Source organism: Mobula hypostoma, unplaced genomic scaffold, assembly GCF_963921235.1.
Source record: "Mobula hypostoma unplaced genomic scaffold, sMobHyp1.1 scaffold_186, whole genome shotgun sequence".
Lineage (NCBI taxonomy): Eukaryota > Metazoa > Chordata > Chondrichthyes > Myliobatiformes > Myliobatidae > Mobula > Mobula hypostoma.
In genome coordinates this window covers 44,901-63,517 of record NW_026948180.1, presented here as the reverse complement: position 1 = coordinate 63,517, position 18,617 = coordinate 44,901, and the positions used below count along the sequence as shown (strand labels likewise).

Sequence of the window (18,617 nt, the reverse complement as noted above, 5' to 3'; positions counted from 1 at the left end):
ATCTGACCAACTGGCATTCCCGTCATTTTACACAGGGGGGAACCCATTCACCTGCTCAGACAGTGGGAATGGATTCAGTCGGTCTTCTGAACTGAAGGTACATCAGCAAGTTCACACTGGGACAAGGCCATTCACCTGTTCTGTGGGTGAGAAGGGATTCAGTCGGTCTTCCCACCTGTGGACACACCAGTCAGTTCACACTGGGCAGAGGCTGGTCATCTGCTGAATTTGTGGGGAAGAATTCACTCGATCATCCGACCTAATGACTCACAAGCGAGTTCACACTGGAGAGAGGCCATTCACCTGCTTGGACTGTGGGAAGGGATTCAAACGGTCATCCGACCTGCTGGTTCACAAGTCAGTTCACACTGGGGAGTGGGCATTCACCTGCTCAGACTGTGGGAAGGGATTCACTTTCTCGTCTCAACTGAAGGTACATCAGCGAATTCACACTGGGGAGAGGCCGTTCACCTGCTTGGACTGTGGGAGGGGATTCACTCAGTCATCCCACCTGTTGGTACACAAGTCAGTTCACACTGGGGAGAGGCCGTTCACCTGCCCAGATTGTGGGAAGGGATTCACTCGGTCATCTGAACTAAAGGTACATCAGCGAGTTCACACTGGGGAGAGGCCATTCACCTGCTTGGACTGTGGGAAGGGATTCAGTCAGTCATCTAACCTACTGGTACACATGTCAGTTCACACTGGTGAGAGGCCATTCACCTGCTCGGACTGCGGGAAGGGATTCACTCGGTCATCTACCCTAATGGCACACCAGCGAGTTCACACCGGGGAGAGGCCGTTCACCTGCTCGGATTGTGGGAAAGGATTCACTTTGTCATCTCAGCTACTGGGACACCAGTCAGTTCACACAGCGGAGTGGCCATTCACCTGCTCAGTCTGTGGGAAGGGATGCACTTGCTCATCCCAACTGAAGGCACACCAGCGAGTTCACACCGGGGAAAGGCCATTCACCTGCTCAGACTGTGGAAAGGGATTCACTTGGTCCTCTCACCTGCAAGCGCACCGGTTAGTTCACACTGGGGGGTGGCCATTCACCTGCTCAGTGTGTGAGAAGGGATTCAGTTGGCCATCTCACCTGCAGAGACACCAGCGAGTTCACACAGGGTACAGGCCGATCAGCTGCTCAGACTTTGGGAAGAGATTTTCTCAGCCAAATCAACCAAATTTGCATCATTGAGTTCACACTGGGGAGAGGCCGTTCACCTGCTGTGAATGTGGTAAAGGATTCATTCAGTTATCTATCCTTATGACACACTACCAGGTTCACACTGGGGAAAGGCCATTCACCTGGTGTGAATGTGGAAGCGATTCACTCAGTCATCTTGCCTAACATAACTCTCGCTTCAGCTAGCAGCTTAATATAGGGGGTGATAGCCCCCAGCCCAGCCAAACTTAAAAAATCTTGTTTGGGTGGATGCTGCGCGATGCCTCCCCTGTTACAAATCAGTACCCTGAAATAACAAACAGTACACAATATGTGATTAAACGATTGAGCTTTATAATTCTGACTTTGACTATAGGGTTAGTAAAGAAAACAAAAAAAAAGAGAAAAAGGGCCCACTCTCTCCATTCACGTCTTCTCATCTCTCCCCAGCAAAAGACCACGAAAATCTCTCTTCCAGACTCACAAGAGAGAACATTTCTGTCATTGGATAGCCCCGCATTCAAAACCCTGTTATCTTTAGTCGTAACCTAAACATTGCTGCTACAGAGAAACCGTGATGTTACTATTGTGTCCACTCTTCTTCTGAAAGTTTATTTAAGTAATCTAGTAAATTGTCTGGCAGCCTTTTTGCTTTTCTGTTTTCGATTTGTTTTGTCCGTGCTCTTTATCTTCAATATATTTTGTCTTTGTAAAATTGAAAATTGTAAATAAAGTAATTTTAAAAAAGAACGCATTACCTCAGCAGTGAAACATTGCAGAGAGGCCATTACATTAGCAGTGAAACCTTACAGCATTTTACACTTGTGACACACTACCGGGTTCACACCGGGGAGAAAGTTTCAATAAGCTGCATGCTGGATATTTGTCCATCGCCGTTGCTGAATGCTATTTCAACAGTGACTGTTGGTGCTGAACTCTGCAATTATTGCTGCTGCTCATCACACCCAGTTCTGCACCCTGGTCACTGGGAATGGGACGAGTTTCTTCTGCTGCACATTCACCTCTCATGGGACTGGAGTTTAATATTCTGGATCTGAGACAAATAAATCAGTTCTATTTTAAACTCTGTCTCTGGTACTTAGTAAATTTATAACAAAATTAGTATGCAGGAGAGAGTCAACTCAGGCTGGCTGCACCCTGCCAGTGATTCAGTTCCACAACAGTCCTTTTAAATCCTCCCCTGTTCCCCTTTCGCTCTCCCTGTGATGATGGGTTCCAAACAGTCACCACTCTATGGGTGAAGAGGTTTCTCTTGAAATTCCTGCGGACTGAAGAAGTCGAGCCGACTGCAGTTCTGTCTGACATGTTCTTCGCTCCTCAAATCTCTGGGCTGAGGAAGAATGACATTGGTAGTTAACCTCCTTGTTCACGGCTCATTTCCACATGTGGGTCATTTTCCCTGCTTCTAAAGGGTTGTTAGAAAACACCACTCTCCTCTAAAGACTGAAAGCAGAATGGGAAACCATTAGTTGGATGTTCAACGGAGCAGGGTCGGAAACCAATGTTTTAATACGTTGGAGCTCACACCTCCAGTTCCATCCACAATAACCCTCCAAGCCCTCGGCCACCGTCCGAACCGCCACCCTGGAACCGCTGTCCGCTCCTCACACGTCCGTCCTTCTCGCTCGCCTCCCGAAAAAGACTGCAAACTCCCACTGAGCTCACACATACAAGATAGCATAACAATTCTCCATTGATTAGTTCCACCCGTATCCGCAGGAGGAGGAGAAGATGGCGGCGCGACACAGCGCACAGCGGCCACTCCGGTGGTGATATCTGTAATCTGTCAAGGAGGGTGCCGTGCACAATCCTGATTTGATGGAGACAGACGTGAGAGCTCGGAGGAACATCTGGAGAAACTTCTGGAATGCCTTCTGGAGAAACTTCTGGAATGCCTTCTTCACTGCTGCTGCTACCGTGTGATCCAGAATCTCCGGAGGAGAAGGCCCCGAGTCCTCGGCTTTGCTTGTTGCTCGGTGGCCGGGGCGGGGTGAAGCGCTCGGCAGAGGATGGTGCTCGGGAGGCTGTATCGGAGGGGCTGGTCGGAGACTCGAAGCTTTCGGACAGACTCCGAGTCTGCTGTGGTCAGGTGCTTCCAATGCATCGGCAGTTGTCAGCACCTGGAGGTTTACGGCAGGGAGAATTTTTCCCTTTTGCCGCCTGCTATCGGGACTATTGGGAGTCGATAGGAACTTTGAGACTTTTTATTTACCGTGCCCATGGTCTGCTCTTTATCAAAATATGGTATTGCTTTACACTGCTGTAACTATATGTTATAATTATGTGGTCTTGTCAACGTGAGGCTTTAGTTCGTCCTGTTTTTTTTGTGATATCACTCTGGAGGAACATTGTATCATTTCTAAATGACAATAAAGGAGGACTGAGTATCCTCATAATCTAAATAATCTAACCCAAACATTTCAGGTACAGAAACCCATGACAGCATTAAGTGACATTACAGAGAAGCCATTCTGTTAGCCTCAACAGCTAACACCACAGTTAATGGTACTGACAGCCTACATTCTCCACCCCCCCCCACAGAATTTAGCCATGTCCTCATGACGCTCAGATAATTTGCCAACCCTTCCTGCAAAACACAGAGCCCAACCCAAGTGCAGAAAGCAGTGACATAACTCCCCAAAACAGTGGAGATCACACCTTGTTCCCTGGGCGCTATCAAGGCCGACCTATGTGTGGGGTCCGTACTTCTCTGAGACCTGCGCACTCCCTCCTCTAACTCCTCCACCTTGGACATTACAGGAGACTCATGGAAACGATGAGGTGAACCCTCCTGCGAGCGGTCACCCAAACCCCTCTGCACCTCGGAACCCTCTATCTCTCACTCGGGCCCCACATCATCCTCTCCAACGCCCTGTGGTACCCCTGACAGCCCATCACTAGCCCCCCTTACCTGATCTGACGCAGTGGGGGAAGGGCCAGGAGCCTCCCCCTCCATCACGGGGGCCTCAGCGAACAGCCACATGCACCAGTCGTCCGAGTCATCATCCTCCTCTGAGTCAGTGTCCCTCACAGGAGCTGGGACCAGGCCCGTTTCTCCCGGTGTGGGCTCTTCCTCCATCCCACGTGGACGCAGAGTCCCGGTACTGGGTGCAGCCGGCATCCCGGGCTCCCGCTCCACCTGTACATCTCACCCCAGAGGCGACAGATAATTCCGATGGAGAATCTTGACCGGCCCCTTCCCATCCTCGGGCCGCACTTGGAAACTGGTAAGTTGGGTAACTGACTCTCCACCAGATAGGGTGTGCCCGACCAGCGATCAGCCAATCTGTGCTTCCCAAGTAATCCCAAATTCCTTACGAGGACTCGGTCTGCCGGCAGGAGTTGGGAGAACTTCACTTTCTGGTCACACCTCTTCTTATTTCCCCCGGTTCTGCTTGGCAGCTGCCTCCCCAGCCAACTCATAAGCCCTTTGCAGCTCCTTCTTCACATCAGACACATATTTCAAGTAAGGCTTCGGCGAAACTTCACCTGTGGCAGTCCCGAAACAGAGGTCAATGGTACTGAGAGCCCTACCTTTGTAATCCCCAAAGGTGAATGTCGAGAGAAGGCAATTACATTGTTTTCCTCGATGATAAACAGGATAAAAATAGCTGCAGGTTTTATCTCCGTCGTTCCCAGATCCACACACGAAGTATCTCCTACAGTGATCTTCACGGAATATCCTTTTGACACAAGTGGTTACCACAATACCACGCCCGAATTCAGCTACAGGTCATCCCAAAGTGGTGACCGCAGGACACTCAACCAGAATCCACGTATGGATTATCACCAAAAGATAGCTTATCACAGGGGTAGCGTGTTCAGAGGGAACTACCACGCAGGCAAAGGTAACACACACAGGTAGATTCCACAGGGTTGCCCCAGTCACACAACGTGAAAGCCACTTGTCCAGTTCCGCGACATATGAAGTAACTCCAGCAGTGATTTGCCACAGGGGTACCGTCTTCCAGTGGGCTACCACGCCCAGGCAAGGGTGAAACAGAAGTGGTATTCACAAACGTATTCCCCAACCAGAAAGACCCACTCCAGTGGATCAAACTATGTGACAATCACACATTCGTATTCGCTGGAATCAATAACCAAACCCACCCTTGTGGGCTGTTGGGAGAGTCCAAACAGTGACCCCTTGTCACTCAGTTCTTTGTTTCAAACCTTCCTCTCCCCTTCTCGGCAACGGCTTCCACCTGCTGCCACTGTGTGTCTGCTTGTGAGAGTCACTTATCAATACCCTGGATCGATACTCAACCCAATTTTCAAACAAATCATTTGTTCCATTCCCCAAGACCTTTGGTTCCGTACGTTCCCATGACAACATCCGCAGATGGTCTCTCCTGGTCAAAATAACACTCCACTTTGTTTTGAGAAGTCTCCAAGCCCTGTCTCTCATAACCACGAACTTGAAAAAACAACCCCTTTGTTTATTTTTAAATTCCAAAAATAATTTAACAGACTAACCTTTCTCATCAAACTACTGTTGCCTCAGCAAGGTCAAAGATCCTGAAACCAATCCAGACTTCACAAAAGGACTGAATTCCTTTCCAACCAAATCAGACATTTCAGGTTTTAACTGAGTTTCAACACAATGCTCAGCATCCTGCGGATTTACAGATGCTTCAACAACCTGAACCCAGGCAACTGGGACTGCCTCCTCTTCCAGGCTTTCATCACTAGTCCCAGCTTCCACTTCTATTTTACCCTGGTCATCCCAGTTACTCTCTTGGAAGCTCTCACCCGAGGTAAACTTAACCTTGTGGGTCAAAACAAGTTCATCTGCTAATCTAGCAGCCTCCTGCAAAATGGCAACATCCTTTTCATCCAGGTACGTCTTCATCTCATCAGGGTCGCACCTTTTAAATTCTTCGATCAAAACCAACTCTTTCAAGTTGCTAACATCCCCATTTACCCCATCGGAGGTACACCAACGACTGAAGTACACAAACTTCTCATTGGCAAATTCCACATACGTTTGGTTCCCAGATTTCCCCAAATCTCTAAACTTTTGTCTGTAAGCCTCTGGAACCAACTGATAAGGCTTGAGCACAGCCTCTTTCACTGAGTCATAATCAGCTGCCTCTTCAAGTGTTAGGGCAGAATACGCTTGCTGGGCTCGCCCCTGAATTACACTTTGTAACATAACAGCCCAGCTGTCTTTCGGCCACCTTCGATTCTGAGCCACTTTTTCAAACTGCAAGAAGGACTTATCAACTTCTGCTTCATCAAATGGAGGTACCAACTTAACTTCTCGACTGGCACTAAACCTATCACCAAGGTCTGGCACTGAACCTCCTTGCAGCCATCCCTGCACCTCGAACCACCTCTGTCTTTCTGCCTCTTCCCTCTGTTTGTCCACTTCCTCAGCCTCGAACTGTTTTAGTCGTAACTCATGCTGGCTTTGTTTATCCTCAGCCTCCCTCTTTAATTTTTCTAACGGGAGCTGCAGCTCAGCCCCAATAGGTTTACTTTCAGCAAACATTTCCAACACATCTCCGTCCAACACTTCCTCAGATACATAACACTCCGCTATTAATGTCTGTACCTGAGCCTTCCTCATTTTAGTGCTCACCTGAAGTTTTAATTTTTGAGCAATTTCCAACAGCACAACCCTCTTTGCGCCATCCAATGCTTCAGGGGTTGGCTTTGTCAGAAACCCATCAACCTCCATTGCTGCTGATCTTCCACTCAAACAAATCAAAGGGGATTTCCCCAATCAGATCGATCATTAATCAATCAATTCAGCCCCAACCAATTTCTTCATATCCCGGACGCAGGCCCCAATTATGTTACATAAATGCAACAGTTTAAATGAACCAGCCGCAATAGAGCACACCTTGAGTCTGGTTTTGATATTATAAACCACTGTTTATTAGTAACTACTTAATATAGTAATTTAAACCAGGTAAATCAAATGTCAGCAGTGTTACACATCTATATGTGTGTAAATATAATTCCCAAACTCGTTAAAGCTTGGGTGGCAAGAGTTAAAGTCTTACGATGGAAATGTAAGGAAGTTCCGTTCAATCCACGGAATTGGTGTGTGTGAGGAAAGTATTTGTGATCCAAGGTGAAAACCACACTGGGAGAAGAACGAGTAAACAGGTCCCGTTGATCTTCCGTCCTCAGGCTCCGAATCCACTCTCGAGTTAGCCAAATGCAGCTTATCACTAAGGGGACCATCTTCGAGGATAAACTAACACCCAGGCAAGGGTAGACACTCCGGTAGCCTCCACAGGGTCAGCCCTTCCACACACCGTTATAGCCACTGATCGATTCTCCTGATCGATCCTCAGCCCTCGCTTGTGGGCACTCGAAAGTTTCACCCAGTGACTCCTCTGTCACTGGCTTCCTTTCACTGACTGGTCACCGTAACCGGTGTCCCACTGTGTGTCTCTGGGAGAGTCATCTGACCTTGTTTAAATAAACACGCTACGAAGCAACTGTGAACATCGAACTGTCCATCACATAACTCCGCCTCTCTCTCACCATGGCAACCAAGCAACTGTGAACATCGAACTGTCCATCACATAACTCCGCCTCTCTCTCACCATGGCAACCAAGAAGCAACTGTGAACATCGAACTGTCCATCACGTAACTCCACCTCTCTCTCACCATGGCAACCAAGAAGCAACTGTGAACATCGAACTGTCCATCACATAACTCCACCTCTCTCTCACCATGGCAACCAAGAAGCAACTGTGAACATCGAACTGTCCATCACATAACTCCACCTCTCTCTCACCATGGCAACCAAGAAGCAACTGTGAACATCGAACTGTCCATCACATAACTCCGCCTCTCTCTCACCATGGCAACCAAGAAGCAACTGCGAACAGCGAACTGTCCATCACATAACTCCACCTCTCCCTCACCATGGCAACCAAGAAGCAACTGTGAACATCGAACTGTCCATCACATAACTCCGCCTCTCTCTCACCATGGCAACCAAGAACCAACTGTGAACATTGAACTGTCCATCACATAACTCCACCTCTCTCTCACCATGGCAACCAAGAACCAACTGTGAACATTGAACTGTCCATCACATAACTCCACCTCTCTCTCACTATGGCAACCAAGAAGCAACTGTAAACATCGAACTGTCCATCACATAACTCCACCTCTCTCTCACCATGGCAACCAAGAAGCAGGCAGCAGTACTGCAGACAGTTTTCCTCTCTCATTTAAAGGCACAGTCCATGTCCACCACAAATCCTTCACCACATTCACAGTAGGTGAACGGCCTCTCCCCAGTGTGGACTCAATGATGCACAATTGGTTGATTTGGCTGAGAGAATTTCTTCCCACAGTCTGAGCAGGTGATCGGCCCCTTCCCAGTGTGGACGCGCTGATGTTCCTTCAGTTGAGATGACTTAATAAATCCCTTCATTCAGAGCATTCTTCGTTCAGAGCAGGTGAACGGCCGTTTCCCTGTGTGTCAGCAGGTGAAATGACCAATTGAATCCCTTCCCGCAAACTGAGCAAGTGAATGGTCACTCCCTGGTGTGAACTGACTGGTGTTTCAGTAGCTGAGATGAGCAAGTGAATCCCTTCCCACAGTCTGAGCAGGTGAATGGCCTCTCCCCAGTGTGAACTGACTGGTGTCTCAGTACAGCAGATGACTTTGTGAAACCCTCCCCACAGTCTGAGCGGGAGAACACCCTCACCCCAGTGTGAATTCGCTGATGTACCTTCAGTTGAGATGACTGAGTGAATCCCTTCCCACAGTCTGAGCAAGTGAACGGCCACTCCCCAGTGTGAACTCGCTGATGTGTTAGTAGGTGAGCGAACAGTTTGAATCCCTTCCCACAGTCTGAGCAGGTGAACGGCCTATCCCCAGTGTGAACTCGCTGATGTACCTTCAGATGAGATGACCGAGTGAATCCCTTCCCACAGTCTGAGCAGGGGAACGGCTTCTCCCCAGTGTGAACTCGCTGATGTACCTTCAGGTTAGATGACTGAGTAAATCCCTTCCCACAGTCTGAGCAGGTGAACGGCCACTCCCCAGTGTGAACTCGCTGGTGAGCCATTAGGTCAGATAACCGAGTGAAACCTTCCCCACAAATTCAGCAGACGACCAGCCTCTGCTCGATGTGAACTACCTGGTGTGTCCACAGGTGGGAAGACTGACTGAATCCCTTCTCACACACAGAACAGGTGAATGGCCTTGTCCCAGTGTGAACTTGCTGATGTACCTTCAGTTGAGATGACCGACTCAATCCATTCCCACCGTCTGAGAGGTGAATGGGTTCCCCCCTCTGTTGACGTACAGCTGGGATTTTCTTTTATCTACTGTCAATTTAAAGTGCCACAGTTTTAAAGCCATGAAAACATTTTCTGCCCAGATGAATGATTGGTCTGCACAGCTGTTAAAATGAATTAAATGAATATTAGTGTTATTTCATGTTCTTGTCACAGAGTCATAGAAAAGTACAACACAGAAACAGGCCCTTTGGCCCATCTAGTTTGTGTTGAACTATTTAAAATGTCAACCCCTGTACCCCTACCATCCAGGTACCTATACAAACCTCTTACATGTTGAAATTGAGCTCGCATGCACCAGTTGGGCTGTCTGCTCATTCCACACATGGATGACCATCTATGTGAAAAATTTTCCCCTCATGTTCCCCTTCATGTTTCACCGTTCACCCTTAATCCATGGCCTCTGCTGTAGTCCCACCAAATCTCAGTGAAAGCCAGCTTGCATTTACCCCATCTATAACCCTCATAATGCTGGTACACCTCCATCAAATCTCCCCTCAATCTTCTACATTCCAAGGAATAAAGCCCCATCCTGTTCAATCTCTCCTTATAACCCAAGTCCTCCAGACCTGGCAACATCCTTGCAAATTTTCTCTGAACTCTTTCAACCTCTTCTACATCTTCCTGTAGGTTGGTGACCAAAACTGCACACAACACTCAAAATTAGGCCTCACCAATGTCTTGTACAAAGTCAACAAAGTCATCTCCTGTACTCAGTAATTCGGTTTAAGATGGCCAATGTCCCAAAATCTTTCTTTCCATCCCTATCGAACTGTGACACCACTTTCAGTGAAATATAGACCTGTACTCTCAGATTCATTTCTTCTACAACACTTCTCGGTGCCCTACCAGTCACTGTGTAAGACCTACCCTGGTAGGTCCTACCAAAGTGCAACACCTTGCACTTGTCTGCATTAACTTCCATTTTCCATTTCTCAACCCATTTTTCCAGCGGGTCCGGATCTCACTGCAAGATATGATAGTCTTCCTCGCTGTTCACTACACCACTAATCTTGGTGTCATCCACAAAGTTGCTGATCCAGTTAACCACCATATCATCCACATTACTGATATAGATGACAAACAACTAGTCACAGGCTTCCAGTCAGAGAGGAAGATCCATCTGCTTCCATACTCTGGTGATGAAGTTTTAAGGGGATTGGGTTACATAAGAAATGACTCCTGGACTCTTGTAAATAACGGTTTAAAATTAAGTGCAAAATTATGTGTGCTCTGTTCTGGATAGTGTGCAAATTTCTGTTTTGTCCTTCACTGAGAAATCTGCTTGCAGCTTGTTTAGATTAACGACTCACAGATGTCTCTTGGGAACATTACGTAGAGTTGAGTTCTCATGAGACACGAATTGAACTAAGTTCCCTCCCATGTCTAACAAAAGAGAATAACTGATAAGGATAGGACAGAACATTCATTTGTTATTAAAACCCTGATTTAGTGGACTCTCTTATCTCAGAAATTAAGTTTTGCTCCAACAGACTTGGTGGGAATACCAGTTGAACTGAAGTCCCCTTTGTTTTGCTATTTCTATAAATTGTAACATTTCTGCATGTTAGACAGAGGTTCGTCACGAGCCGCCAGAGGGAGAGGAATTCTGTCTCTCTGACGCTTGGCTCCGAGCTTCTCACCGGCTCAGTTCAAACAAATAAACTAGTGAAAAGGATAAAGTAAAGAACTGTTTGTGGTGTGGTTATTGGTCCGGCAAATTTAAGTTTACACCACAAAAAGTATCCCATCTGGATACTTCACACCTTTGTATGGCTACTCTCTTCTGTTGACTTCAGGAAACAGCAGAGAACTGTGGACACAGCTGAGCACATCATGGAAACAAGCCTCCCCTCCATGGACTCACTCACTCACTCGAGAGACTTTGAACTTTTTTACTGAGCCACGGACTGTTCTTCATCAAGTTATGGTATTGTTGCACTGTTGTAACTATATGTTATAATTATGTGGTTTTGTTAGTTTTTTCAGTCTTGGTCTGTCCTGTGTTTTGTGATATCACACCGGAGGAAATATTGTATCATTTCTTAATGCATGCATTACTAAATGACAATAAAAGAGGACTGTGTGTCTTCATAATCTAATAATCTAATTAAACATTCCCAGAACCCCAGACCAGACATTCTTCATTCTCAACCACCCATCGGGTCGAAGATAAATGAAAACAAAAAACAGAAACCATACCACCGGACCGAGGGATATTTTCCATTCTGCTGTTATAAGCAAACTGAATATTCCTCAGCATTATAAGGTAGACTCTTGACTTCATAATGTAACTCGATGTGACCTTGCACCATGTCTACCTGCAGTGGATTTTCCCTGTAACCACAATGGTTTGTTACACACTGTTAATGTTTTATCATAATCTGCTGTTGTAATGTGTGGAACTGAGAGGATGGTTTGCAAGACAAGATTTTCATTGAACCTCAGTACATGACAATAATAAATAATTCCCCACTTTAATTGTGTGGAAATATTAGACAGACTGAGCTTCTCATCTGGTACTTCTGGAGCGAGATTTCACTGAAGCGTACAAATACTTCCTGTTGCATTCTTAATTCTCAACCACCATTCTAAATTTTCAAAAGATAACTTAATTCTCAATCTTAATTAAGATGCAAGTTCTTCAAGTGAGCAAACACTGGGGGAATGTGAGTGAGTTTAAAGAGCTGGGATACTGACAGTACATTACCAGACCTGGAGTGATTGCAACTGGGTCTGACAGAGGCATAACTGGTATTTCTGGGCACATTCAGTCCCACCACAACTATTCCCTACCTTACTTTGTACAGATATGTAATATGTAAAAGACCAGTGTTTGTGTAAATGAGACTCACCAAACTTGCTCCGGACTGAATCAATGGAAACCCTGAGTCAGAAGGGTTCTCTCCAGTTGGTGCTCTCAGTCCTCGGGCTCGTTCACTTGCTGCTGTTCCCTCATCTTCAGTCGTGGTTCTCTTCCAGTTGTGGGCTTTTGTTCCAATAAATCTCTCACCACAGATCTAACTTTAACATGAAAGATAATGAAGCACGTTAACAATAGAAAGGAGAACAAAATATTTCTGCTCACTGAAATCTAAACATTGAAGACAAATGTAATGATCTCAGTGAACAAATCTGTAATTGCCCCTGACACGTCACAAAACCTGATAAGGGATAGGAAGGAGTCATCGTTCAGTCATGGTCAGATATAAGATGCAGGAACAGAATTAGGTGATTCGATCCATCGAGTCTGCTCCACCACTCAACCATGGCTGAGATTTATTCCAACACCATATTCTCACCTTCCTCCTGTAACCCTGAAGGTACTTAGCAATCATGAATATATTCATCTCTGCCCTAAATATACCCAAATGACAGCCTCAGCCACCCTCTGTGGCAACAAATTCCACAGATCAGCCATCTTTTGGCCGAATAAATTTTTCTCATCTCAGTTTTAAAGTTTTAAATCTCAGTCTTTATTCTGAGACTGTGCTGTCAGATCACAGACTATCCCTCTAATGGAAACATCCTCTCCATGTCCACTGTATCCAGGCTTTTCAGCATTCGGGAGGTTTACATAACCACCTCCCCTTTCACCACCCCGTCTGAACTCCACTGAGCACAGCCCCAGAACCATCAAATGCTCCTCATACATAAAGCCGATCATTCCTGAGATTATTCATGTGAACCTCGTCAGCAACAACTGCACTGAACACATTCCCAAGTACAACAGACAATCAGGAAATTTAAACCATTCCAGAGTGAATGTAATAAAAAGAAACTGGAATCACCAGAATCGCTCAACAGGTAAGGAACTGCTGTGGGGAGAGTAACAAATTTGACGATTCAGGTTCACAATCTTTTGTCAGAATGGATTCAGAATTGAGTGCAGATCTCCAGCAACTTGAGTTTCTGTTCCATTTCCATTGCCTGACATACAGGTGACATTGAGGGGGGAATTTCCAAACACCGTTTGAACACCAAACTCATGGGTCTATTTCTACTGTTGTAAACACGGAACAGCCCATTTAATCACAGCCTCTCCTTGTGAGGCTTGGAATAGTGTCATGTACCCAGTGATGGGGATAAAGAACCAGCAGAGATGGAAAACACTTTGGAGTCTCGTATTGCTAAAAACGACTAATATTTATTAGTAACTACGCAATACAGTAATATAAATGTAGATAAATCAAACAGGTTAGCAATGATTATATATAAAAGTAAGTGTGGAAGAGATATGTATGAAAACGAAGCTCCTTTAAGTCTAGGGGTAAAAAGATACAGTCTTACCATGTTGAGAAAAGTTCAGTTCAGTTCATGGTATTTAGTTGAGGGGAGAGACAGAGAGAGAGAGAGAGAGAGAGAATTGAGTCTTCTCGTCGTCCTCCGAAATCCTTCACAAGTCACCAACTGTGACTTTAACCAGGGGGACCGGTCTTCTGTGGTGGAGCTATCACCCAGGCAAGGGTGGACACAGAGACAACTCCCCACCAGTCAACCCTTTCTCCTCAAACTGGAATAGCAATTTGGATCGATCCGCCTGATTCATCCTCCAAAACCCACTTTCTCTGAGGGCACAACAATGCTCATTCAGTGTCCAGATCATGTGTCCTGAGGTCTGTATCATCTGACCTCCTATTTATTTCTCTGTGCTGAGCATCACCTGTCATTCAAAGAGTCCCTCCTGCCTTTGTCTGTAAAGGAGTATAAGTAGGCAACAAGTCCTTGGAAGTAACATCAACAACCTGCTGAAAGTCATAACATCGAGCGTCCACAGCCTTTGGTCACCATAGCAACCTTCGAGCTGCTCGGTGCTGTCTCCAACTCCCAACTCAGTAAAAATCCAAAGTTACTTCCAATGCCTTAAAGTGACAGTCCAGCTGTCAATCTTCATCTCTCTCTCTCTTTCCCAAAAGCAACATATCGGTGGTAAATAACTCTCTCTCTCCTTTCCAAACAAACCATCAATGATAAATGTCTCTCTCCAAACAGTTAATAGGGGCACTCCTGGATCCCCTCACACTCTCTTTTGCCGGATTTCCTTCTTTGGGGATGGTGGGAGGTTTGGGGGTATTTGTGTATTTTAGGGTTTATTGTGGGATTTTTTTTCCACACACACTTTTTGTATTTATTCCCATTATGGAGTTCCGGAGCATGTGTGTTTTCTATTTGGTTATGTTCATCACCACCATCTTTGATTAGCCCTCGATGGTATGCGTTTATTGTCGTGTTTAAGAATAATATCCAATGGTCCTTAAACAGATGAACGTTATTAGCTGGAATGTATGTGGCTGGAATCACCCTATTAAGTGAAGGAAGACATTTAAAGTTATTAATTGATTTCAGCACGATATAATTTTTGCTCAAGAAACGCATATCAGAACGGGCGATCAAAATAGATTTTTTAAAACATGGAAGGGCCTTCAATATCATGCTACTTGTCAAAATAAAGCAAAGGGAGCATCTATTTTTATTAAATCCAATATTTTATTTATTCAAGAAGACATTGTTTCAGATAATAATGGTAGATTTTTAATTATCAAAGGAACAATTTGTAATAGAAAAATTGTCCTGGTTAATCTTTACGGACCCAAAAGATGATCCTTCTTTTTTGAAAAATGTATTTGGTTTATTACCAGATTTAAATGAATATACGCTGCTGATGGGAGGTGACTTCAACTGTTGTTTAAACCCTTTGATTGACAAAAGTTCAACCAATCAGCAGCTTCCGAGTTGTTCGGAGACACTTATTAATTCCTTTTTAACTGATTATGGTTTGATAGAAATCTGGAGAAATTTACATCCTAATGACAGAGATTATTCTTTTTATTCACATGTTGATAATAAATATTCGAGAATGGATTATTTTATAGCTGATTTCCGATTTTTGTCCAAAGACCAGAATTGTGAATATGATGCTATTGCAGTCTCGTACCATGAGCCTTTAAGCTTAACTTTTGAGCTAAATGATGTTAGTAATGTAAACTTGCCTTGGCGCTTTCCAGAAAATTTATTACAAAGTTCGGACTTTGCTAAATTTATAGAGATTCAGATAAAAGATGTCTTTCTTTTTAATAATACCGGAGATGTTTCCAAATTGATTATATGGGATACACTCACAGCATATTTGCGAGGTCAGATAACATCTTACATGGTGAAACTTAAGAAACAGACAAAAACAGAGTTAGATAAAATTAACAAGCGGGGAATTTAACAGCGGCCGCATATTAAATAGAGGGAACTTTACAGAAGCACGGTTTGGGGAGAGAGGGTGTTGGCTGTCGGGGAAAATACCTCTAATAACATTAGGATATTTGATCGTGTTTTGTGAAATCCTGGAGCTGTGACTGTTTCTTATTTGGGTATTTGTGAAATTCCTCCTCGCTCGACCCGTTGTCCCAGGAAGCTGGGAAATACCTGGACACAAGTGTGAGCATTTTCCGCTCTTTCCAATGGATGCCATTGGATTCCAGGAAGGAGCTATATTGAGCAAGGAATGAACTTCGAAACCTAAGCTTAAAAGTTGAAAATAATGAAAGAAAAATTCACTGCTCGCTTACCTTCGGCCTAATTTTGATGAAATATTCAAGGTAATCATCCAAAATCCTCTTCTACACCAGGATAAATTTACTTTTTTTTCACAAGCCAAATGAAAAAAAAACATTTCTAGGCTATAAGCTAGTTTTACGTCACTTCGACTATCATTAATAGCGGATCAACCCCTTGGCCGAGCTCCATCAACTGTAGTTAATTGGAAAGAGGCTGTTTTTCTCTTCGTGTTGATAGGAAAAAGAATAATTTAGTGAGGCAATGAACTAGACAAAACGCATTTCCAAACCTCCCAAATGGTTGCTCTCTTCCCATTAACATCTTTCACTTCCAAACTATGATATTTTCTATTCGTATAGATTCGATAATACTTTATGTAAAGATTCAAGCTTCTTCAACTTTTTATATATTTAAAGACTAAACAGAAGCTGTATTGGTCTAACCATGTAATACCCCATGTGTGAGGATATTGTGAGTATCGACACTCACAAGTATACTTCCTGTCCAACCATTTCTGCAAGAGAAATAGTACGAGGCAGAAATGCCAACCTGCCACTTTCGATACTAATATTCAGCAATATTCGTGGCTTTAGCCACAGTTCATTAGACGTTCTTTTTTCATACTTGATTACTTGGTTCCAATGTAGGTATCTAAAAGTGTAAAAATCTTATTTGCTTTATTTCTGTTATTTTTATACCTACTTAGGAACACTGCTAAGCGCTGTGGGCCCTGCTGTCTGCTCTGACTCAGTCGTATTAGTCAGGCTACATCTGTGGTGGTCCGTGTATTACTCGCTAATACAAAGTAAATTTTTCTCACTAACAACCCTGTGGCTTCTAAGCAAACAACGTTACTTTACTTGCCTGATAATTATATTTTATCATAATTAGTGAGTACAACCGTGCAATACTTTGTCATACTATTAAATTAAATATTATATGTTTTATTGTACCAGTTATACACTGAAATGTCCTGATAGGCTATAAGTTTGTTAATGTATTAACTATCACGATATTTCTGTGGAGCTCTGGAATTCATATATTTCTTTCATTTTGGTTCAGTGCTTGACATTATAAGAAGCCCTATTCATATGCGTGTGTGTGTGTGTGTGTGTGTGTGTGTGTGTGTGTGAGAGAGAGAGAGATAGACAGATAGACAGAGACACATTATATAATGTCACATACATCAAAGTTGCTGGTGAACGCAGCAGGCCAAGCAGCATCTACAGGAAGAGGCGCAGTCGACGTTTCAGGCCGAGACCCTTCGTCAGGACTAACTCACACCCAATATATAATGTCACACCCAATTTGTGTACCTGCTCATTACATGAATGGGACAAGGAAGTTACCCAGTACATGAAATGAACAGGTACACACATTGGGTGTGACATACCAGGGGTGATTGATAGGTTCGTGGCCTAAGGTGGAAGGAGTCAATTTTAGAAAACCTGTCAATTTTCAATTATCTGAAACAGAAATACACAAAAGTTATTAACTTCAAACTTTCTGCATGATCACTCACAGAGTGGAACTACACGTACATGTAACGAGAGCTGTAAACTTCAGGCCTTCTAACTTAGGCCAGAAACTTATCAACCACCCCTCGTACAGCTCCAACACCTAAAAGATTGTCACTGCACCCCTGCTCCAGCCGTCAGACAGAGCCCGGGCCCGGGACTTTCCCGATCCATCGGCCCCGATTCACACAAACCCGAGATTTGTTTCCACTCACCGCCGCCCGAACAGGAGACCATCCAACGGCAGCTGCATTCGGCACCGCGCATGCGTTTAGCAGGAGGTTCGCGGCAGCGCCACCAGTGGCCGGAGGACCATGCAGCGCCACCGGTGGCTGGAGGACCGTGCAGCGCCACCAGTGGTCGGAGGACCGTGCAGCGCCACCAGTGGCCGGAGGTCTATGCAGCGCCACCACTGGCCGGAGGACCGTGTAGCGCCACCAGTGGCCGGAGGTCCATGCAACGCCACCAGTGGCTGGAGCTACATGCGGAAGGACAACGGAGAGGTAAATCACAAACACGAAAAAGTCTGCAGACGCTGGAAATCCAAAGCAGCACAAACAAAATGCTTTCGGAACTCAGCAGGCCGGGCAGCAACTATTGAAAAGAGTCAACAGTCGACGTTTCCAGTTGAACCCTCCTTCAGGACTGAGATGAAATGGGGGAAATATCTGAATAAGATCGGGGCGGGCGAGGAAATGTCTCGCTGGAGGATGATAAGTGAAGCCAGGAAGGCGGGAAAGCCGAAGAGCTGAAGAAAATAGAATCTAATAGGAGAGGAGAGTGGAGAATAGGAGAAAGGGATGGAGCAGTGCACCCAGAGAGAAGAGATAAGCAGGTGAGAGGACGTGAAAGGTCAGAGAGGAAGAGAGGGAGTGGGAGGGAGGGGTGAGGGGGAGATTTGTTCACTGGAAGGAGAAATCGATATTCATGCCATCAGGTTGGGAGAGGGGGTACTCAGACGGAATATAAGATGCTGATCCTGGACCCTGACTGTGGTCCACATAGTTTACCAGGAGACAGAGACTGCAGGGACGAGAGTTTTTCTGTTGACGAATACACTGTGTGTGGACCCCGCTGCCCACTC

At 45.2% G+C, this 18,617-nt stretch overlaps 2 protein-coding genes across 6 annotated transcripts in view; one reads left to right on the top strand and one right to left on the bottom strand.

The window, feature by feature from the left end:
• Positions 1–18,617, bottom strand: part of LOC134341476 (zinc finger protein 239-like) — a 51,169-nt gene that overhangs the window by 6,534 nt on the left and 26,018 nt on the right. The window contains exons 1-4 of one of the 5 annotated variants that reach the window (XM_063039344.1): positions 17,749–17,908; positions 12,323–12,491; positions 7,872–9,571; positions 6,564–7,679 (exon numbers count right to left, since the gene is read on the bottom strand). In XM_063039344.1, coding sequence (XP_062895414.1) covers positions 8,699–9,235 — 537 coding nt within the window. In that variant the 5' untranslated portion in view covers positions 9,236–9,571; positions 12,323–12,491; positions 17,749–17,908 and the 3' untranslated portion in view covers positions 6,564–7,679; positions 7,872–8,698. Of the gene's footprint in view, positions 1–3,285; positions 7,680–7,871; positions 9,572–12,322; positions 12,492–17,748; positions 17,909–18,617 lie in introns of those variants that run through there. The other 4 variants (XR_010016770.1, XR_010016769.1, XM_063039343.1 and 1 more) reach the window with 4 other exon arrangements.
• LOC134341474 (zinc finger protein 239-like) lies at positions 449–2,475 on the top strand (the record flags this gene model as incomplete). Its single annotated transcript, XM_063039333.1, has 1 exon — positions 449–2,475. A coding segment is annotated over one exon (753 nt), but the record flags the coding sequence as incomplete, so codon positions are not given.